We start from the raw sequence: 22,787 nt of genomic DNA on the forward strand, positions 1-22,787 counted from the left end.
GCGACACACACACACACACACACACACACACACACACACACTCACACTCATTCACAGCCTGGGGGGTAGGTTTTCTCTCACTTGCCATTTTCCTTTCTTTCTTTCTTTTTTTTTCTTTTCTTTCTTTCCTTTTTTTTTTTTTTTTTTTTTTTTTGGTTTTTCGAGACAGGATTTCTCTGTTGTAACAGCCCTAGCTGTCGTTGAACTCTCCGTAGACCAGGCTGACCCTCGAACTCACAGCAATCCGCCCTGCCTCTGCATCCCAAGTGCTGGGACTAAAGGCATGTGCCACCATCTGACAAACCCTGCTGTTTCCCCTTGGCTGTAAGTACACTTTTGTGTCTTGAAATACTCAAGGTACAATTCGAATTCTTGCTAGGTTGGAGGACCCAGCTGTTTGAGGTTGCAGTCCTCCCAGTCCGGAGGACTCCCTCTCCCCAGCTCTGTCTGACCTCATCTAGACAGTGTCTTTGGCCATAATGCCCCTAATGACATTTTTTTTTTTCTTTTTTGAGACAGGGTCTCTCTGTGTAGCCTTGGCTGTCCTAGACTCGCTTTGTAGATCAGGCTGGCCTCAAACTCACAGCGATCCGCCTGCGTCTGCCTCCTCGAGTGCTGGGATTAAAGGCGAGTACCACCATGCCAGGCTCCCCTAATGACATTTGATACACAGTCTTTGACACAGCTCCCTACTATCCTCCCCTCCCTGCGCCTATAGGATAATTAGGTTCTGTGTTCCCCTTCGTATGACAAAAACATACAGCCAAATGCAGATCAAGTGTCCTTCAAGTGCCTAATTCCAACCAATTATGTACGCCTATCCTGGGAGCTCCCTCCACCAAGGGTTTTATGTTGCCTTCGTTCTCTGTGCTGCTCACTGCCTGTGCCTCGCCTTCTGCTCCTGCTGTCTTCATGAGCTGGTGGCCAACAGCTCCCCAGGGAGACCCACAATGCTAGGTAATTCATCCAACTTCAGAAATCCCACTGGCCCTCAAGGAAGATGCGGGGTGGGGTGGGGGGGGGAGTGCCTCACGTGACTAATCCTGAGCGGTAGAGATTGTGAGGACAGGAAGTTTAAGGCCAGCTTCAACTACAGCCCCCTTAAAGTCAACCAAGGTTCCCTGGGATCTTTTCTCAAAAACAAAGAAGGGAATAGAGAGGCCTCAGCGGTTAGGAGCAGTTGCCACTCTTAAAGAGGATGTGGGTTCAGATGATCCTTTTTCTTTGACTCTTTCTCTCTCTCTCTATCCATCCCTTTCTGTTGTCTCTTCCTTGCGGCTGAGGTGCAAATGTCTCTGCCACTAGGAAGGGCACAGGCTGAGAGCCTGACCCTCCCCTGTTCTGGGGTCACTTCCTCCTACGCCTCGCAGCCACACTAGCCAAACCCACAGACTATTAAGCAACGCGTGAAGTTCCTCTAGCTTTTCCTCCCCCTTCTCTGTGACACCAGGTCCTAGATGGTCCTCTCTCTACAACACTGCTAAGTAATCCTCTCCTTAAAAGAATTCAAAGCTTAGAATGTACTTTGGGGCCATTAAAGAAAACAGGATTTAAAATAAACGGACAGGACCTCAAGTTATGAATGGAGGTCGGCTAGGCGGGGTGCTGGACTGCGGGGAGATGGCCCTGGGTTCCCGGGAACACCCGGGAAAGTCCCGCGGGCCGGGCATGGGCGGGGCGTGGGCGGGGCGGGGCGGGGCGTGGGCGGGGCGGGGCGGGGCGGCTAGGCGGCTAGGCGGCTGGGCTGGGAAGAGGCGGGCACAGCGCTCGCCATGGCCGCCGGGGTGTGCCAGCCTGAGTGGCGTCCACTCCACGGTCCCGGGCCGCCCGGGCCATGCGGCCTCCGCCGCCGTGGCTGCTGTCGCTGCTGCTCTGTAGCCTCGGGGTCGCGGCGCCTTCGCCGGGTAAGCAGATTTCCCCATCCCCCTCTCCCAGGCATCCGCGGGTGTCGCGTCCACGCGTGGGTATCGCCCCGAGCCTGCAGCAGGCGCGGGGTGGGAGTCTCCAGCGGTTCCCGTTCTGCAGGCGTCCGCGATCGGGTAGGTGACCGACCGGAGGAATCTTCGAGAGGGAGCTGCAGTGAGTGTGGCAAGGACCACGGGGAATTCCAGGCCTGGAGCTGGAGAGCCGAAGTCGTTGGCTGCTTGGTGCCAGGGAGATCAGCTAAAGGACAGGGCCAACATTTGCTTTGGGTGACCTATAAAATCTTGGACTTACTTCCTCAGGATCTTATAAATGGGGAGCAGAAATATCCGTGTCCCCTCCAGTGTATGGGGGACCAGGGGTGTCAGCTGTGGCCCTTCGGATCACAGCTCTACTCTCTTCCCCATAGACAGCCCTTTACCTGCGCTCGGCTTCCTGTCTCAATCACCACCTGGCCATATTTATGAGCGAGTCATCAAAACCACCAAAAGAAAAGACCTCATTCTTCGTACATGTTTTATGTTTTGCTGGGTTCTTTCCCATGGGGAGATCATATCAAAGCTTGGGTATCTGGAGTCCACAGGGAGTGCGTGGTGCACGCTTGTGAAAATGCAGAACTCTGGTTGAGAGAGAAAAAGGGTCCTAAAGTTTCCGGGCCAGCTTGGGCTGCTTGCAACCAGTCCTGGTTTTGTTGTTGTTATAAGTTTGGCCTGTTAGTTAGATAATACGTTGAAAGGCAGTGTTGAGATGTTGGTCCTTCCATTAGCATCGCTCGCAAAGGCCCTCAAGTTCCCTATCTCCTTAAGGGCAGAGGTGCAGAGGATGGACCCGGTTACATGGCTAACTTCTCAGGGACTCTGATGTTCCTCAGTTTTGCCTTGGGCAATCTGTGTCTGCTCTTCTCCCCACTTCTCCTTCAGGGGAGAGCCTGCGATTGAGTTGTGATAGAAGAGCTGGTACTTGCTTTCAGAGCCACTAAGGGTGTCTGTGAACTGTGAGTGCAGAGGTTGAAACTTTACAATTGACATTGTCACCGCACCCAGGGGAACAGCCATTTTTCTAATGATTAACTTTTATTATATTCCATTAAGAACAAACTGGATCCTTGGATCTTTTCAAAGTGGTAGCTTTTTGCAAGTCTCTTTGGCTTGCATACCACTCTTAACAAATAACAGTTTGTAATTTTCATACTCACTTTCTTATGAAAAAACTCGCTAGGATACTTTTTAAAAGAAACCCCTTTTAGTCACAATGCAAAGTGAAAATATTAACAATGATCTTGTGGCCAAGAGATAATGGGAAGATTCCCATACTGTTCCATAGGGTATAAATGGCCTTCGGGAATCATAAGGTCGCTTTAAACAATGTATGAGGAGCCAGGTGTGGTGGCGCACATCTTTAATACCAGCACTCAGAAGGCAGAGGCAGGTGGATCTCTGTGAGTTCCAGGCCAGCTTGGTCTACAAAGCAGGTCCAGGACAGCCAAGGCTACACAGGAAAGCCCTGTCTCAAAAAACAAAACAAAACAAAAATAAACAAACCAAAAACAATGTATGAGTGTTTTGCCTCCATGTATGTCTGTGCACGACTTTGTGTTCCTGGTACCTGTGGAGGCCAAATGTGTGTGTGTGTGTGTGTATGTGCGTTTTGTCACCATTGTTAGCAAGCTTGAAAGAATGTCCAAACCTTCTAGTTAGCATAGATACCACTGACAAGGACAGTAGGTCCCAAATAACCTAAAAGTCACTGGAAATACTCCTGTTTGGGTCCTGTGTCATTGGGTTGATACTTGATAGTCCTAACTCCCATTGACTGTGACGAGCTCCCAAGGGCTTTGTGTACAGTTTCTCTCTGATGCCAAGCCTTCTCCTGAACGAGGTAATCTTCATATTTTAGGGCCCAGAAGAGACAAGTGATCTAAGGAACAAAACAAAACAAAACCCGCTTGCTATTGCGACTTTACTAGAGAGAATAACTCCCTGGCTGTGGCTGAGGGTGAGGACTGTTTATTTGCCGGTCACATTGGCGTCAGTCGTGACTCACATGAAGCCGACGGAGAAGCAGGGGACTAGGACCAGGGAGGAGGTGTAACCGTCAAAGACTCGTCTCTGCTGACCTCCACTCAAGGCCCTACATTTCTAGGCTCCACAGCCCTCCGCATAGCACCACAAGCCAGAGGACCCCACATGCAAAGCATGAGATGTGGGGTACATCTCAGCCCCAAACAACACAGAGGACTGGGGTTCAGTTCCCAGCACCCACGTCAGGCGGTTCACAGCTGCCAACTCCAGGGGGTGAGGCGCCCTCTGCCTTCCACGGGCACCTGCAAGCAGGCAGTACACATAGCTGTATGCAGGCACACTCACGTACACTAATAAATCTCAGAAAAAACAAGTGAAAGGCAAAACCAGATGGCATAGCCTGTTGGGCTTTTTTTCAAAGATGTGATTATTCGTGGGGTTTAAGATATCAGTTTTTGGATGGTGAGAAAGCTGCCAACTTTGATATCTAGGACCTACATGGTAGCAGGAGGGAAGTGACTGCCACAAGTCTCTCTCTCTGTGTGTCTCTGTCTGTTTCTGTCTCTGTCTCTGACTCTCTCTCTCTCTCTCTCTCTCTCTCTCTCTCTCTCTCTCTCACACACACACACACACACACACACACACACGCTTACATACACACAGAGATAAATTAATTAAAGACGTCATTTTTAAGATGCGCTGTTTCCTGGTTCCCCATTCTCCATGGCTGCCTCACGGGTAAAGTGAGCCGGTTGCTAAGAACGGCTCGCAGAGCCTGGTGTGGTGGCGCACGCCTTTAATCCCAGCACTCGGGAGGCAGAGGCAGGCGGATCGCTGTGAGTTCGAGGCCAGACTGGTCTACAAAGTGAGTCCAGGATGGCCAAGGTTACACAGAGGAAACCCTGTCTCGAAAAACCAAAAAAAAAAAAAAAAAAAACGGCTCGCAGTGGCCTCAGGCACAATATTCAACACTCTGTCTGGTCACAGCCAGACTAGCATGCCTTCTTCCCCAAAGAAGCCCCTGTCCCGTGACTGTTAGGTTACTTGAGGAGTGGCAGGTTCCTGGTCAGATGGTCTTAGAACAGGCAGAGGATCCCGGCATTCTGAGTTGCACCTGGTGCAATCACTACAGAGATTGTTTTAGTTTAATCTAGCCAGGGGATGGGATCAAGTCCTTCCACCTGCTGTGCCTAGCACCATGACCTTTGCCCTCGAAACACCTGCCACACTCTGAGCCGAGAGCTGTTAAGATAAAGTTTTGTTTTGCTTTTGTCATTTGCTGCAGCCACAGTGGGAAACTAAAGTGGTCCCCATGGGTGTACCCAGGGTTTCAAAGACGCTGCCGGTCCTGCCCAGTAAAAGCTCGAAGACCCTTAGGGAGCTGAGCAAAGCTCCGCTCTCCCTTCCTTCTCCGTGCACCTGCAGACAGTGAGTCAGGAACCACTGTTGATAAGAGGCGATAAGCTGGGTGTGGTCTGCAAGCATGTGCCCTCTGCCCTTCAGCCACAGGTCCTTCCATCCTGCCCTTCTGCCCCACCCCTGTGATGTCCATGAGATCCAGACACTTGAGACTTCATAGACACTTAAGAATAGATTAGCCAGGTTGGGGTGCTGCCACCCACTGAAGCTGCCAGTGACAGCCTCTTCACATGCCTTCTGCATTGGGATGGGCTGAAATCCCCTGCAACCGTGAACTGTCAGATAGTTCTTCTATCACCGTGACACAAAGTAACTAACCCAAGTCTTCAGAACCACCCAGAGAAGGTCAGCACCCCTGCCCTGGCCTGTGAAGCGAGACAAAGCCATGGCCCAAACAGAGCAGACAAGGAAGAGAGAGCCTGGGCCTCTCCTGGTTCTGTTTGTGTTTTCATTGTTGGCAGCTGCCCATCAGTAGTCTTTTTCCACCACACCCTCTGAGCCTGCTCTTCCAGACCCAAGAAGAAAACGGCCCTGAGTCTGGCAGCACCTCACCTTTTCAAAGTATGTGCTGTAGTGTTGAGGAGAGACTGACAGACAGCTGTCCACAATGAAGAAATGAGCAGAAAGAGCTTCAAGTGCAGCTGGTGGGACACATCCCATGAGCTCACTCCTTCCTCAGGAGGAGTATATTAAGAGTCTACAGTGGCCAGTCCCTCTCGGGAGACACAAAGGCTTTATCCAGGGGCCTATACAAAAGGCAGAGGCAGAGGAGCCAGCCCAGACAGTCTACTTCTTTTCTTGTTTGTTTGTTTGTTTGTTTGTTTTGAGACAGGGTCTCTCTGTGTAGCCTTGGCTGTCCTGGACTCTCATTGTAGACCAGGATGGCCTCGAACTCACAGTGATCCACCTGCCTCTGCCTCCCAAGTGCTGGGATTAAAGGCGTGCGCCACCACCCAGACAGTCTCCTTCTAAGGACTCAGGTGTGGCATTCACTTGGAGGAAAAATACAGCAAGGAGGTGGAGCTGAGGGCAGGTTTGTAAGCCTACCCCAGGGCTCTGGGCATGTTACAGGTAACTCTGCTGAGGCAGGACTTCTGGACAGACAGTGGGGAGGCTCGCTGGAGAGGGAGCAGCGCACAAGGTCCCAAGGACAGTGTTTCCCAGGGGCAAAGAGGGGCTGGAGTGGAGAGGATGAAGTTCCAGGACGGGTGTCCAGAACGGGAACAGGACTGTTTGGTAAAGTGTTTTATGACGTGTGGAGTCCTCAGTTCTGAGATTCATTTTCTTCAATGAATAAGATAAGGTTCCCAAGAAACTCAGTGGAGACAAAGCTATGCTGTGTGGGGCTTTCCTTATATCCAGTCTGAAAACTCCATCTAGCAAGGTTGTCTTTTTGTTGTTTCTTTGTTTGTTTGTTTTAAGAGTTATTTATTTGTTATGTATACAGTGTTTTGCCTGCATGTACACATGCACACCAGAAGAGGGCACCAGATCTCATTATAGATGGTTGTGAACCACCATGTGGTTGCTGGGAATTGAACTCAGGACCTTTGGAAGAGCAGCCAGTGCTCTTAACCTCTGAGCCATCTCTCCAGCCCCTTGTTGTTCGTTTTTTAAGTTTTGGACATCATACGCAGGCTTTGAGCCTGCTAGGCAAGTGCTGTGCCACTTAGCCCCACCCTGCCCCCAGCACTGACAAGTGTATAAAGTAAGGACATGACCGCTCCAAGGTATGGTTGAATGGAACGTTTTTATAGATGTGAGGGGGAGTACAGCCAGAGGCATCTGAGAGAGTCCAGAGTAGGGAGAGAAAGTAGTAGGCTAAACATGGCTAACAGACTAGATCAGGCTATGAGGAAAGCAGGGCAGCGGAAGAGTGAGGAAGACAAAAGAAACCCAAGAAAGTGTGTAGCCAAAAGATGTCAGGATTACATAAGAATCAAGCTGGGAACAGAAGCCCATGAGTTGGAGTTTAAGATAGGGAGGGGGGCTCGGGTGAGAGGTCTTGAGAGGAGCCACGGGTCCTGAGCGAGCCTGGAGGCCAGCAGACACTTGGGTGTGCTAATAGACACCACAGCCATTTGTCCTAAGTTTCTTCTGTATCTGAGAACAGGGTGTCTTTCCTCTCTCACATATGGTTAGAGTAAGGGTCTTTCTTTTTTGGGGGGGAGTTCGAGACAGAGTGTATCTCTGGCTGTCCTGGACTCACTTTGTCAGCCACACTGGCCTCAAATTCACAGTGATGCACCTGCCTGGCCTCCCGAGTACTGGGATTAAAGGCGTGTCCACCACGCCTGGTTGAGTAAGGGTCTTTCTAACCTGGTCCCTTGCCACCCCTTTCTTGGATGGATGTTTAGATTGTGAAGATAGGGACCCAGGAGAGGGAGACAAATTCCTTATGGTTCTTCCAGAGATGTGAGAGATGGTGAGGGGGCAAAATAATGTCATTTGAAAGATAGCCCAGGCATTAATCCCTGGACCTGGGGAATATGTGACCTTATATGACAGAAGGGACCTTGCAGGTATGACTGAGTTGAAGATCTCCTCCATGTGGGGATATGATCCTGGGCGCTGAGCTACATGGACTCAGGGTCATTACAAAGGCCCACGAAAGACAGAATACAGAGCCAGGAAAGAGCCCGACAGAAGTTAACACAAGATTGACGGGGCCCAGCATCACCAGAGAACGGGGCCACAAGCTAAACAATGCAAGTAGGCTCCAGAGCACGAAAATGGAAGTAGCAGACTTTTCTCTTGGCAACTCCAGAAGTAACTGCGCCCTGCTGCCACCTCCACCCTAGGCCTGTTTCTAACATCCAACTGCCAGAGAGATGATAAATGTGATAAAATAACAAATGAAATAATACATCTGGGTTGTTAGAAGCTCTTGCATTTGGGGTGATAGGCTACATGCAGCGACAGAAACCCGATGCAGGCCCGAAAAGCGCCTCTCTGAGATTCTTTGGTGGGTACATAGCTTCCGCCAAGCCCTCAGCAAGCTGACCAGGCCTGTCCTCTGACACACTGCTTTGCCGTGTGTGAATGGACAGCAGGGCTGACCAAGGAGCTAGAGTGAGAGCAGCCGGACCCACAGAGGTGGAGGCAAGGCAGTCTGGGTAGATAGGTGGCCCCAGTGGGCGCTGGAGGCCCCTCTACACTCCTGGCTTGGAAGAACTCTCTAAAAACCTGCGATTTGCGTTTCCTGCTTTGAGTACGGGAGCAGCATGTTTTTCTTTCCATCTTCTGACTGTTTCTCATTAATCTTTCGATCAAAGAAAGTGCTTTGATGATATCTTTTTAGAGAAAAGGTTCCAGTGTTTACGTCTCTAGCCCAGCCCGCCTGGTATCTGCCTGGCAGGGTGGATAGGGTTGATGGAACTGGTTTCTTTGGAGAATCTGCCACCTCTGGGGCAAATACATTCTTTGGTCATTTGCAGCCCTCAGAGCTGGGAGTCGTGTTGAAAGTGCGCGTTTCCTCCTCTGTGGCTTGGAACCTGGGATTCAGCCTGTTATCCAGATCTCAGCGGTGGGATGCTGAGACCCTTTGAGGAGCAAATGATGTGTCCCGAGCCTTTGGGAGTTGCCTGCTCGATTTGGGGTGTCCGCATCCACACATGTATGCATGGTCACCTTGGTACTCCGTGCAGGCCAAGTAGATAACTTCCTACCAGCATCTTCACCCAAGCTCTATGGGATGTTCTGTTATTGTTTAGGGTTAGGAGTTATTCCTATAGAAAAATGGAGGTGTGCGCAGCCCAGAGTCACGTGCAGTCACAGATCTGTGGTTCCCGAGCCCTGCTCTACCAGCTGGAGCCTGCATGTAGAGGGTGACCTAAAACACTTCTCCCCCCACTGCTCATAATATCATCCTCACAATCAGGCCTAGAAGGGTGTGCCAGGGAGAACAGGCTCTCCCATTCCTCAACTGTGACCAGAGCTGTGTTGAGTAAATGGCTTTGATAGCATGCACCGAAATGTTTTTGTAATTTGATGTTCTTTTCTGAATTTTTTCCCTCTCTCCTGCCCCCTCCCCCTCCCTCATTCTCTATCTGCCCCATCTCCCCCTCATTCTCTATCACCCCATCCCCCCTCATTCTCTATCGCCCCATCCCTCCTCATTCTCTATCACCCCATCCCCCCTCATTCTCTATCGCCCCATCCCCCCTCATTCTCTATCGCCCCATCCCCCCTCATTCTCTATCGCCCCATCCCCCCTCATTCTCTATCGCCCCATCCCCCCTCATTCTCTATCACCCATCCCCCCTCATTCTCTATCACCCATCCCCCCTCATTCTCTATCACCCATCCCCCCTCATTCTCTATCGCCCCATCCCCCCTCATTCTCTATCGCCCCATCTCCCCTCATTCTCTATTGCCCCATCCCCCCTCATTCTCTATCACCCCATCCCCCCTCATTCTCTATCACCCCATCCCCCCTCGTTCTCTATCACCCATCCCCCCTCATTCTCTATCGCCCCATCCCCCCTCATTCTCTATCACCCCATCCCCCCTCATTCTCTATCACCCATCCCCCCTCGTTCTCTATCACCCCATCCCCCCTCGTTCTCTATCACCCATCCCCCCTCATTCTCTATCACCCCATCCCCCCTCATTCTCTATCACTCCATCCCCCCCTCATTCTCTTTATCACCCTGTCCCCACTCTCATTCCTTGCTCCTCTCAAGACCCTTCTTCCCAGCTTGCTGCTCCTCTGAACATGAACATTTACTCGGTCAATGATAAGCAGATTCTAACTTGGGAGCCCCCGCCCCCCAGCAACGACACAAGCCCAGTGGTCTACCAGGTGGAGTATTGCTAGTAAGTGGATGTTCTGTGGGTACCCTTGCTGGGACGTGTTGGGGAGTGGGATGGAAACTGGAGTCGGTTCCTGACGCGGCCTTTCAGCAGACTGTAGTGAGGAGACCTGTGGGCAGCAGGTATTTTCCCCTTGAGTGTTTAAAAGCACCAAGGACAGAGATTTCATAACCTCCCACTGATCGGGGTGGGTTCAGGTCTGGCCTCTGTGAAACCTCCTTTAGTGGTGAAAGCTAATCCCTTTGTTCTTTTCTGAGTAAGAGTTCACTTCCGCCTGGGAAAGGCAGGAGGAAGCTTTCAGGTTCAAAACCTCAAGAGTCCAAACTGAGCTTACTAAGGAATTCAGGGGACTACAGTGGTGTCTCATTTTCTCACCTGGTTTTCTGTTTTGAATAATGCGTCTCCTCGTCCTCTGCTCTGCCTCTCTCCTCCTTCCTGTGTTTTCTCCACTGTTGGCCACTTGGTTCGCAAGTGCCACTAATGAGTGCGCTCAGCTTAGTGGTTTCGTTTGTCACAAGTTAATTGAAGATTCAGGTGAAATCTCTGGGCACATACTCGTAAACAAAGCCTGTGTTTGTTTGTTTGTTTGTTTGTTGACCAGCATTCCTGTTTTCCTCAGGGAGCCCTGGAACAATCCTCCTGCCTCAACCTCTTAAAGCACTGACAAGCAGCACAGGCTGTAGTCAAAAAGGCTCCCACACAGCTTTGTATTGCAGACGAACTTGTTTGACTGAAGGTTTCTGCTTCTTTGTGGTGTGTGTGTATGTATGTGTGTGTGCAGGTGGGCGTGCACACATGGAGGCCAAAGAGCATGGCAAAGTGCCTGCCTGAGTCCTGCTTCCCTCAGTTTTTGAGACTGTCTCTCACTGAGCCTAGAACTGTCCAGGCTAAATAGGCGGACCTGGGATCTGCCTCTCTTCTCTCACCCGCCCTGTGCTGGGCTTTTATGGGTTCGCTCAGATGCTGAGGGTCGGAACCCAGGCTGGCAGTTTAACAACGGTCATTCCACCAGCCCCCTTCCTTCCTTTCTTTTTGGTAAACATTTTATAGCTTTTCATCAGGGGTTGAGGTTGGTTTTAGTAAGAGAAAAAGCTTTGGTAAAAACTAAAGCTGGCTGGTTTTCCGTGAGAGGCTGGTGATGGCAGAGGTGGGTTCAGGTGGGGGAGGCCCCCCTGTTTTTGTTTTAAAATGTTTTCTTGTTTGAGGTTTTACTGATTTTGAGACTAAGACTTAAAAACTGTGTTTGCTGGGTGTGGTGGCGTACACTTTTAATCCCAGCAGAGGCGAGGTAGAGGCAAAGGCAGAAACAGGCAGATCTCTGAGTTTAGGGCCAGCCTGGTCTACAGAGTGAAATCCAGGACAGCCAAGGCTACACAGAGAAACCCTGTCTCAAAAAAACCAAAAAACAAAAGAAAACAAAAAACTGTGTTTATCTGTGGAAAGGTGGCATTGTCATTGTAAATGAAAGTGCCCCCTTTGCTTTTTATTACGGTCACTGTAGCAACGCCAAATCTGCAGGAAACATTATGGGAGATTTTAAACTGGAAATAGTAGGTCACAGATAGCAGCCTCCAGGATGGACAGCCCAAGTATTTAATCTTTTTAAATTTTATTTTATGTGCATTGATGTGGGGGTGTCAGATCACCTGGAACTAGAGCTACAGACAGTTGTCAGCTGCCATGTGGGTGCTGGGAATTGAACCCAGGTCCTTTGGAAGAGCAGACAGTATTCTTAACCACTGAGCCATCTCTCCAGCCCTCTCCCCACTCCCCCAAGTGTTTAATGTTTAACAAGAGCATTAGTAGCCAAAAATAAGAAATCTGAGTATTTTTGCTTTAATAAAAAAAAAAAAAAATATGACATTCTCCTGCTGTCTTGGAGGGCGAGGCCACAGCTTGTTGCCAAGCAGCCTTGCCCTGCCAGTCTCACCGTTTTCCCCCGCCCTGATTGCTGTAGCAGTGTATGGTTTTTTGTAGAAATTCAGAAGAGCAGCAAGAATCAAAGTAGGCGGCTGTTCTCCACGCTTGCTGCACGCCTATAGCCCAGCCTGGGGTTTTGAACACCACTTCAGCATGTGTGGACCAAGGCCAGAGAGACACAATAACCATAGCTACGTTGTCTTCAAGAGGAAGTCCACAGGCACTTCCGGTTCCCATAGTAACCACTCCAGCCCTCAGCCTTGAAAGCTGAGAGCAGGATCAGCATGAGAGGAATGTCCCAAGGTGTGAAACAAGGAAAAGGGTGGTGTGTGTGTGTGTACATGTGTGTACATGCACATTAACACAGAGTTCGTTCTTTCTTTCTTTCTTCCTTCTTTTCTTTGTTTTTGAAACAAAGTTTCTTCTATGCAGCCCTGGCTGGCCTGGACTTACTTTTCAGACCAGGCTGGCCTCGAACTCACAGAGATCCTCTGCCTCCCGAGCTGGGATTGGAAGCCACAGACATTACTTATTTTGTGTGTGTGTGTGTGTGTGTGTGTGTGTGTGTGTGTGTGTGTGTGTGTGTGTGCGCGCGCGCGCGCGCGCGCGCTGCGGAGGTCAAAGGACAGCTGGCGGAGTTGGTGCTCTCCCTCCGCCATGCGGGGATTACACTCAGGCCATCAGGCTTGGCTCTGGTTGCCTTCATCCATGAGCCATCTGCTGGCCTGAGGCTTCTCTTCAAACAAGGAGACTGAGAAACTGTTAAGACACTAGAATTTGAAAGCGGGTGGGGGTGGAGGTGGGATGGTGACACACGCCTCTAGTCCCAGCACTCCAGAGGCAGAGGCAGATGGACATCAAGTTCCAGGATAGTCAGGGCTCCACAGAGAAAACCTGTCTCAAAAAACCAAAAACAGAAAGAGAGAAGAGACAGAAAAACAAACAGAGACAGAGAAAGAAACTAGAATTTGATACAAGAAATCTGTATCCTGATGACAAGTATTAAACTACCATGTATGTTGTTTGTTTTGTTTTTCGAGACAGAGTTTCTCTGTGTAGCCTTGGCTGTCCTGGACTTGCTTTTGTAGGCCACGCTGGCGTCGAACTCACAGCGATCCACCAGCCTCTGCCTCTGCCTCCTGAGTGCTGAGATTAAAAGCCTGCACCACCACACCTGGCCGCATTGTTCCTTTTCGTGAAGACTGTTGCTTTAAAAAATTCGATTCTAGAGGTTAGCAAAATGGCTCAGCTGGTAAATACTTGCTGCCAGGTTTGATCCCCAAGACCCACTTGCTGGAAGGAAAAATTAACTATTTCAGCGTGTTCTCTGACCTGTGCGCGCGTGTGCGCGCGCGCGCACGCACACACACACCAGGCATGGTGACATGTAACTAATGTTCATATTTAGAGCAGATGAGTTACGTCAAAGTCAGTCTGGGTTGCACAGCAACACTGTGTCTCAAAATTTAAAAAGAACAAATGCATATTTTCTGGCTTGTTAATGCTAATAGAACATAGGGTTAACTTACATAAGACCCAGGGTTTGATGCTGTCCAAGTTTCATTTCTTTTTCTGTGGTAAAATACCCCAACAAGGCTGGGCATCATGGCCTATGCCTTTAATCCCAAAACCTGGGAGGCAGAAGCAGTTTGGATCTCTGTGAGTTCAAAGCCAGCCTGGTCTACAAATCGAGTCCAGGATAGCCAGAGTTTGTTACACAGAGAAACCCTGTCTCAGAAAAACCAACCAAACAAACAAATACCCTGACAAAATGCATGCATGCATGCATGCATGCTCGCTGCTGGCCCTCACCTACACCCAACCTACACAGTCTAGGACCCAAACTCAGGGTCAGTGCCACCTACACTGTATACAGGCCAGCTGGATACAGACAGCTCTCTCAACGGACCCTTCGCAGGAGAGACTAGGATCTGTCAAGTTGGCAGCTAAAATTACTTGCCGCAGATGCCCAGTACACTCATACACAAAGAGTTAGGTAATTTCTGATACAGAAGCCCAAAATGAGTCAGTGCACAGGGGCTGGGGTGTCTCACCTGATTAATAAAGCTGGGATGACTGATTTGATGGAGCCTTTTTTTTTTTTTTTCTTCTGAGACAGGGTCTCTCTGTGTAGCCTTGGCAGTCCTGGACTCGCTGTGTAGACCAGGCTAGCCTTGAACTCACAGCAATCCGCCTGTCTCTGCCTCCCGAAGTGCTGGGATTAAAGGTGTGTGCCACCACCGCCCGGCTCTTGATGGAGTCTTGATGAACCGTGTGATATGCTCATCATTCTCTTAAATGAAGCCAATATCACCGTATTTTTACCCTCTGTATGGAAAGAGATTCCCTTCCCTCAGAACTCCTATTCCCCCATAAGTCTGTCTTCTGAGAAACATCTTTAAAAAGTTGTTCTGAGATGAGTAATTGCGGCACCTGCTTTTAATCCCAGCACATGAATGCACTCAAGCACATAAAAATAAAACACAAAATGTAAACGCTTTGGGGGGGGGGGGGAATCCTGATAACTATCTTGAGTGAGCCTGGCACAAAGGCAGCCACAAGAGACCAGTGGTTATCCATATGGTTCTGTTCAGAAGGAGGGGACCTGTTGAGACATCAGTGTTGCCTGTGACTGGGGCACCAAGTTGAGGAAAAATGGAGAATTACTCTGAAAGGGTATCACGGGAGGTTTCGGGTCGGGGTTGGGTAGTAACATGTTTTAAAAATCGGTCATGGTGGCAGTTACCTAACCTTGTGCGTATCCTAAGAGCACTGAGTCAGTCCTTCGAAGTAGGCGTGGCCTGTGAACTAATTCTTGGTAAAGAGTCTCTGAACTTGACCTTTGCCAGAAAGGCTAAGTGATTGCAACAATCATGGAAAAGCTAATGTTTCCAGAGAAGAGTGTTATGTGTGAGGAGAGGATTCTGGGAATTGAAACCTTATTTTCTTTCCCAGCATTGGTGGTTCTTGGCATACGTTCCAGAAGGTGAACTGTACAGACATCACAGAGACAAACTGTGACTTCACGGAAGACAACTTCCCACGGGCGAACAAGATCTTCCTGCGCGTTCGAGCCAAGCAAGGAGAGCACACTTCTGACTGGGTCAGAGTGGGTCCATATGAATACTACCGAGAAGGTAAGAGAATGTGGGTAGAACACTTTATAGGGCTGGAGAGATGGCCCAGCAGTTAAAAGCACTTGTGGCTCTCACAGAGGACCAGAGTTCAGTTCCCAGCACCCACACTGGGGAGCTCACAACTGCCTGAAACCCCAGCTCCAGGACATCCAACACCCTTTACTGGCCTCCTCAGACACCCACACACCCACACACAGATAAACAGAATAAATAGGTCTTTAAAAGGAAGTGCTGCCGAGCAGTGGTGGTGCATGCCTTTAGTCCCAGCACTCGGAGGCAGAGGCAGCAGATCACTGTGAGTTCGAGGCCAGCCTGGTCTATAAAGCAAGTCCAGGACAGCCAAGGATACACAGAGAGACCCTGTCTGGGGGAAAAAAAAAAAAGCAAGTGCTGCAGTCTCAGGTTTCCTTACATGCTGCTGTGAGCAGTACTGAACCAACCCTAGGCCTTGGTCCTGGCTCTCTTCCTAAATAAGCCGAAGACAATAGGTAGAATTGTCAGAAGCTACTGACCCTGGAGGCTCAGGCCAAAGCAGCGTGATTTGCCACACCAGGTTCCAAATTTGACCTGCTGCCTGTTACTGTAAGCCATGTTTTATGGGAAGACAGTTACACTCGCTTCTTGTTTTCTTTGCTGTGGCGCTGGAGAGCAAGGTCTGATAACATGCTAGGTAGTATTGTGGCACTGAGCCATAGTCCCCACCCATCTCACTTTGTAGACCAGGCTGCCCTTGAACTCACAGCGATCCGCCTGCCTCTGCCTCCCAAGGGCTGGGATTGAAGGCGTGTGCTACCACGCCCAGCCTCCATCTCAGTTCTGAGAGCATGCACCCAAGTGTATTGGATCCTGGTCACACTCCCTGATCCAGCACAACTGTGTCTTGGGTACTCAGAGGAAGCAGAAACCTCAGGCCCTATGCTGTTCCTGTCACAGTGTGGCCATGCCAGAAGCTTCCTGTCTCTGCTTGGCTCATGCACAAAGGAGGTAACCCTGTGGAGATGGATGGCTCAGCTGTTAAAGCTCTGGCCATGGAAGCTTAGAACCACAATTCAGATCCTGAGAAACCTACACAACTGCCAGGTATAATTACAGCCTCTGAAGACAGAGATGGGGTCCCCAGGTGGGGTCCTCAAAGGAATGTGGCTAACAGCGATGAAAAGGTAAGAGCGATCAAACATGATTCCTGATATTGACCGCCTGCTTCCACATGCATGAACACACAGGCACATGTTCATCCACATACATGTGCCTACACATGCAAACACACACATACACACAATATGCATATGCACATGCACACATACACGCTCGTGCCCTCAAAATTCAAGTATAAGATAAGTGGAGATGTGCCCACTGTCTAGATAGATGATACTGAATTAAGCAGTTACAGTTAGTTACTTTGGCTGGTTTTTGGTTGGTTGGTTTTTGGTTTGTTTGTTTTTTTGGTTTGTTTTTTTTTTTTTCAAGACAGGGTTTCTCTGTGTAGCCTTGGCTGTCCTAGACTCAACATTGTAGACCAGGCTGGCCTGGAACTCACATTGATCTGCCTGCCTCTGCCTCTAAAGTGTTGGGATCAAAGGCGTAAGAAGTGTAATCCTGCAGGGTGTGGTGGCGCAAGGTGTGAGTTTGAGGCCAGCCTGGACTACAGAGTGGGTTCCAGAGTAGCCAAAGCTACACAGAGAAACTGTTTCTGTCTTGAAAACCCAAAAAGGAGGAGGAAGAAGAGGAGGAGCCTTGGGTAGCATGGCAAATTTTATTGTTACCACCACTATAACAACAAAATGCAATAGAAAATTTAAAATAAAACTGAATAAATCATCAAATAAGTAAAAATCCTCAAAGTAATCCAGAGCCATTACAGTGCAAATTTATTGAAAACTGCTAGGGGTTAAGGGTGGTAATCTACACCTTTAATCCCAGCATTCAGGAGGCAGAGGAAGGTGGATCGCTATGAGTTCGAGGCCAGCCTAGTCTACAAAGCTAGTCCAGCATAGCCAAGATAACATAGAGAAACCCTGTCTCAAAAACCCACAACCAAAAAATAAAATAAAAAGAAATCTGTATGCAGCACGTCTCAAGGGTATGGCCTTGCACAAGGCACTCAAGACTATGCTAGCTGAGAGTCGCTTGTAAGCAAAACTTCCAGAATCATGGCTGGCATCAGAATCCCAGAGAAACAGAACAGAAACTTAGGCCAGGGGTGAAGATTTCATTCAGGTGGAGAAAGAAATGCAAGATTTGAAAATTGCGTACAGATTCTTGTAACTAGCCATGTCTCTCCCTTTTGGGGACCAGGAAACACCATCCATGTAGTTCCCAGGGATACCGGCTCAAAGGGCCTTTCAGTAGGGTGAATCCTGCACTTGCTAGAGCCTGGTGTGGGGTCGCAGGTAGGTTCTGCAAAGTCCTTTCCTTCCACTTGGATGCTGGCTTCCCAGTGACCCTGTATTCAGAGCGGGCATCTGAGTGCAGCACATTGCTTATATATAATTACAAATGTGTGCGTACACACAGTTTAAATGTATACTGTGTATAACAGAGACACAGTATATCCGGTGAGTGTCATGTGTCATTCATGTGGGGTTTTTGTTTCTAATTCTATTTCAGTTATTGTGGGGCCTCCACGGAGCATTGCGGTGGCCCCAGGAGAGGACTCCTCCCTCATCATCAACTTCACCCCTCCCTTTCATGTGATCGGTGAGACAGTTTTTCGGTATCGTGTCCGCTACTGGGAGAAGACAGGAAGCCAGCAGGCAAGGATGCTTTTCTCCTTTGTTTACGGTTTCTTCTCTTTAGAGTTTCTGATTTGGATGAAAGAAGATTTTCCACATGAGCCAGGAGGTTGCTAGGGTCTCCTGAGATTTGAGCCCTGGGGTGGTTTTAATCCTCCCGGCTCTGTGGAGCCCTCCTCTGGCCTCTTTGGTGGCATCGTTTCCTGCTGTCTGGTTCCACTCATAGGCTTTGCTAGTTCCTTGCCTGTGGTGAGCTTGCTATGTCTGGACTTTGGGGAAGCCTAGTGATCTGTTTACCTTCAAACCACTTAGTTAGGCCTGGCCGATGGCAATACCTTTGTGATGTTTTCTCAGTTGCTGTCAGCCAAGCAGAAACCAACCAACCAACCAACCAACATGGGAGCAAACCTAGAACAAGGCCTCTGTGTCTTTTCCCTTTGATGCCACTCCCCTGGAGCCACTTCTCATGTGGACTACATGGCAGGGGTCTGCAGTGTCATGTGAAGGGTTTGATTGGTCTGCACGAAAGGCCATACATGACTAGACGGAGATTGCCTGGCAGGAGAAAACACATCGGGGATTAGGACCTCCAAGTATAACAAAGCAAAACACACCTGGGGCATCGCAGACAGATGTGGCCAACAGAAAGGCTGACTGGGACTTTGCTGGCCCAGCTCTCTCCTGAGGATATAAAGACATAAAGACCTGTGTCATTTTAACCATGAAGAGATCAGTGCATTTGACGTCAAACCAGAAGCTGCTTGGGAATTAAAGCAACATCGTAGGATTTCTTTTTTCCCCTCTGTGTCTAACTCAAGACATGGATGTTTATTTTATTGTCTGTGTGTGAGGGGTGTGTGTGTGCATGTACACGTGCTCACAAGCCCACACATCCATACTTGCATGTGTGGAGGCCAGAGGTGGCCTCCTCTGTTGCTCTCTGCCTTATGTTTTTGAGGCAGGGTCTCTCTCTGAAGCTGGCATTCACCATTCAGCCAGACTGGCTGGCCACTGGGGTCTCTGCTCACCCCCCCACACACACACACCCCACCTACCCCCCAGTTCTGGAGACACAGGAGAATGTCAACCTGTCAGATTTTTTTTAATTTAGTTTTTAATTTATGTGCATTAGTGTGACAGAGTGTCAGATCTTGGAGTTATAGACAGTCTGCAGCTGCCATGTGGATGCTGGGAATTGAACCCAGGTCCTTTGGAAGAGCAGGCAGTGCTCTTAACCACTGAGCCATCTCTCCAGCCCAACCTGTCAGATTTTTACACGGGTGCTGATATGAACTCAGCTCCTCCTGATTACACGGCGAACACTGTGCCCACCCAGCCATCTCTACAGTCCAAGGTTTCGGTTTTACAGGAGGAATGTTTATACTAAAAATTAAGTTCTGGTTGCTGGCTTAGGAGTGCTCACAGCCCTGCGGTCTTGTGACCAAGTAGTTGTATTCACTGTGAACTCGAGAGGTCACTAGGGAAGGTAGACGCCACATGGCCCTGCCTGCCTGTCTCACCTGTGTAGCTGTGGTGCTGTCTACACAGGTGAAAGGCCCGTTCTTGAACAACTTCACTGTACTGGGTAACCTGAAGCCGTTCACGGTGTACTGTTTACAAGTTGAGGCACAGCTGGTTTTGCAAGACAAAAGTGTCCGTCCACCTGGGATAAGCAACGTATCTTGTCATGAAACCACAGCGGGCGGTAAGACCTACCTTCCTGTATCCCTTATGTGCTGCTAAAAGGCTTCTCCTGTAATAGTGAAGGCAGGCATGCTGTGAGGCGGCTGGCGGTAGGAGCAGAGACCCGGAAGTGCTCGCCTGAAAGGGTGATTGTATTGAGGTCTACAGCAGCACGGCCTGCATGACTAGGCCGAGTCACCTCCAAAGCACTTGGGACCAGGAGTTTGTCAGGTTTGGGGTTGACTTGTTTCAGACTTTAGAATATTTGCATATACATAATGGGGTGTCTTAGGGATGAGTCCAGAGTCTGAACACAAAAGTCCCTTATGTTTCATAGATACCATATACGCATAGCCTAAAGGAGGCTTTATGTAAGATTTTTTAACTACATGGGTGTGGAATATTTTATTGTATTTGTGTGTGTGTGTGTGCGCACTTGAGTGGAGGTCAGAGGACAGCTCTCTCCTGTCACCACGTGGGTCGCCATGATGAAGCTCCGGCTTAGACAAAGGCGCCTTTACTTGCTGAGCCATCTCACTGCCCCAAGTGCGCACGCGGGTTCTTGAACTGTGACCCATCACATGAATTTAGATGTGGACTTTTCCATTTGCAGTATTATGACATGACAGTTTTTGAACTGGGAATAGAAATGTTTAGATTTCACATTTTCAGATCTTCCGGAATTATTAAGAGACACGGACAGCTGTCTGTGCCTTACTCACTTTCATTACGTCTTTTTCAGCCTCCACCAGGCGTCAGCAAGTCATCCTTATCCCCTTTGGGATCTTCATGCTGCTGCTGGTGCTCACAGTAGCCTGCTTCTTCCTGTTCCTCAAACACCGAAGTCGGGTGAAATACTGGTTTCAGGCTCCACCCAGGATCCCAGAACAAATAAGAGAGGTCAGTGTGCAGATGCATGTGAGTCACTGTGACCCCAGCGCTCACGTGGGAGACAACTGACACCCAAAAGTTGTCCTCTGCCCTCCATCCATGGACGCTTACCCACACACACGTATGTTCACACAGATTAAATTAGAAAAATGAATGTTGGGCATGGTCGGAGTCTGCAACGACATGTGGCACCTGTGGTGATGGGTACAAGGACCCCCTGGTTGACACTGTCAGAGAGGAGCAGTTCCCCATGTCCCTTGGGTTTTACTGGGCTCGTCCTGCCCCTTGGCTACAGCCCTCAGAGGCTATGAGTCTGGGTTTACCACAGTTGTCTCTCTGGGGGAGAAATCTAAGGTTTTGGTGCAGTTTCTTGGGAAAGTGTGAAAACTGCCAAAGGTCACTGGTGTTACATGAGAATAGAACATGGTTTCGCTTCTGTATCTAGAGGTTTCGCGCACACACGTGACTCCTCTTCTGCTCCTCTCTTTGCTGGCAGTTAGCGTTTGGCATCTCTCAGCGTTTCTAAGAGCTGGAAGCAGAGCTCATAGCCAAAGACAAAGGGGAAAGGAAGTTCAGGGCTTTGAGGCCCCTGGCCCCACCCCAATGCACCCCAGGGCTTTACCCAGCCATAGCTGAATGAAAACTAAAGATTACATTAAAAAAAAAATTTATTGGGTGGCGTGTGCAGATGTGTGTCAGAGGACAACTCTTTTATGTGTATGAGTGCTCTGTCTGACACCTGCAGGCCAGAAGAGGGTAACAGATCTCATTATAGATGGTTGTGAGCCCCCATGTAGTTGCTGGAAATTGAACTCAGGACCTTCAGAAGAACCTCTGAGCCATCTCTCCAGCGGCCCAGAGGGCAACTCCTGGGAGTCAGTTTTCTCCTTTCATCATATGGGGATCAAAGTCAGGTGGTCAGGCTTGGCAGCAAGCACCCTTACCCAGCGAGTCATCTCCCCACCACACGTCGTTATGTTTGAAGGCTCATGGCCCACAAAGTGCACACTGAGGACAGTGGAGATTCCTACTTAGAGTCTCTGTGTTCTGCCCTCACGGCTTTCACCACATGAGTGTGGTTGGCCCTTAGGCCTCATGTTGTTCAGGTTGGTTTGGTTTTTACAACGCTGAGAGTGAAACCCAGGCTCTTGTGCTTCTTGCTCTGAACTACACCTCCCCCCCCCCCATTACAGAGATAAGGGGTAAAGAGACAGGCACATGCTGGAAATCAGGGCTAGGCATAGGTTAGCATCAAGGTGTGGGCTCACCATGGGCCAAGCTTGGACATGACCCCAGGAACACAACAGTAGCAATAATGATTGGTGGTGGTTGTAATACTTCTTCATTGGTGGACAAAGTTATATTGTCCTGATTATACTGTGACTCCACCAACTACAGGTTGTGTGTGTGAAACTGCTTATAACTGGTTTGCCTTCTACCCTTTCCTAGTATTTAAAGGACCCAGATCAATTCATCTTAGAAGACTTGGACAAAGACAGTTCACCAAAGGACGATGCCTGGGACTCTGTATCAGTTGTTTTCTTTCCAGAAAAGGAGCAAGATGATGTGCTCCAAACACTATGAACCAGGGCACCGCTCCCTGCTTACCCAGGAGGAGGAGGATCAGGGCACCTCTCCCTGCTTACCCAGGAGGAGGAGGATCAGGGCACCTCTCCCTGCTTACCCAGGAGGAGGAAGATCAGGGCACTGGTCCCTCCCTGCTTACCCAGGAGGACGATGATCAGCACAGGGGCTGACCTTCTGCCTGGACCCCAAAGGGATCACCAGTATCCTGGGGACTTCTGCCTCAGGTATGCCTTTGGGTGCCGGGGAGACTGTATTGTTTATTCTGTGAGTCTTCTGGATTGTTCAAGTATCTAATAGGATTCCACAGAAAATGTCTCAGGAAAAAAAAAAAAAAAAAAAGACTTAAACACTAAAAAGGCAAACAATCATTTACTGGCAACAAGGCTGCAATTCTGTGATGCTTTCTTCATTGTTAGCCGCCCTGACTGCCAGGAGGCTAGGTCCTTGCCTTCACCTTGGGAAATGAGTTGTTCCAGCTGTCCCAGCCTGTCCCAAATAGGGGCCCCTAGTGTCCCCTTCATGTCCAGGATGATGTCTTATATGGGACTACCCTGGGCTCAGTGTTTGCCCAGCTTGTACAGGGCCCCCCAACACTTCATACACGTAAGAGGTGATCAACCTTGTAAATAGTGTCCTGATAACTTAAGTCTTTTTTTCAA

General features: G+C 49.4%; 1 protein-coding gene across 1 annotated transcript; it reads left to right on the top strand.

Moving 5' to 3' along the window:
• The first annotated feature begins 1,745 nt into the window (after positions 1-1,745).
• Ifngr2 (interferon gamma receptor 2) lies at positions 1,746-22,152 on the top strand. The gene is made up of 7 exons (XM_051150267.1): positions 1,746-1,904; positions 10,049-10,181; positions 15,054-15,235; positions 17,843-18,009; positions 19,516-19,672; positions 20,393-20,550; positions 21,991-22,152. The coding sequence occupies exons 1-7, from the start codon at positions 1,835-1,837 to the stop codon at positions 22,123-22,125; spliced, it is 1,002 nt and encodes a 333-aa protein (XP_051006224.1). The 5' UTR covers positions 1,746-1,834; the 3' UTR covers positions 22,126-22,152.
• Positions 22,153-22,787: the final 635 nt, after the last annotated feature.

The sequence above is a fragment of the Acomys russatus genome, chromosome 8, assembly GCF_903995435.1.
Source record: "Acomys russatus chromosome 8, mAcoRus1.1, whole genome shotgun sequence".
Lineage (NCBI taxonomy): Eukaryota > Metazoa > Chordata > Mammalia > Rodentia > Muridae > Acomys > Acomys russatus.

Coding starts and splice junctions, on each gene's coding strand:
- Ifngr2 (XM_051150267.1), top strand. CDS start 1,835: ATGCGGCCTCCGCCGCCGTGGCTGCTGTCGCTGCTGCTCTGTAGCCTC. Junction 18,010..19,515: donor CAAGGATGCTTTTCTCCTTT/GTTTACGGTTTC, acceptor CTGTCTACACAG/GTGAAAGGCCCGTTCTTGAA. Junction 19,673..20,392: donor TCATGAAACCACAGCGGGCG/GTAAGACCTACC, acceptor CGTCTTTTTCAG/CCTCCACCAGGCGTCAGCAA.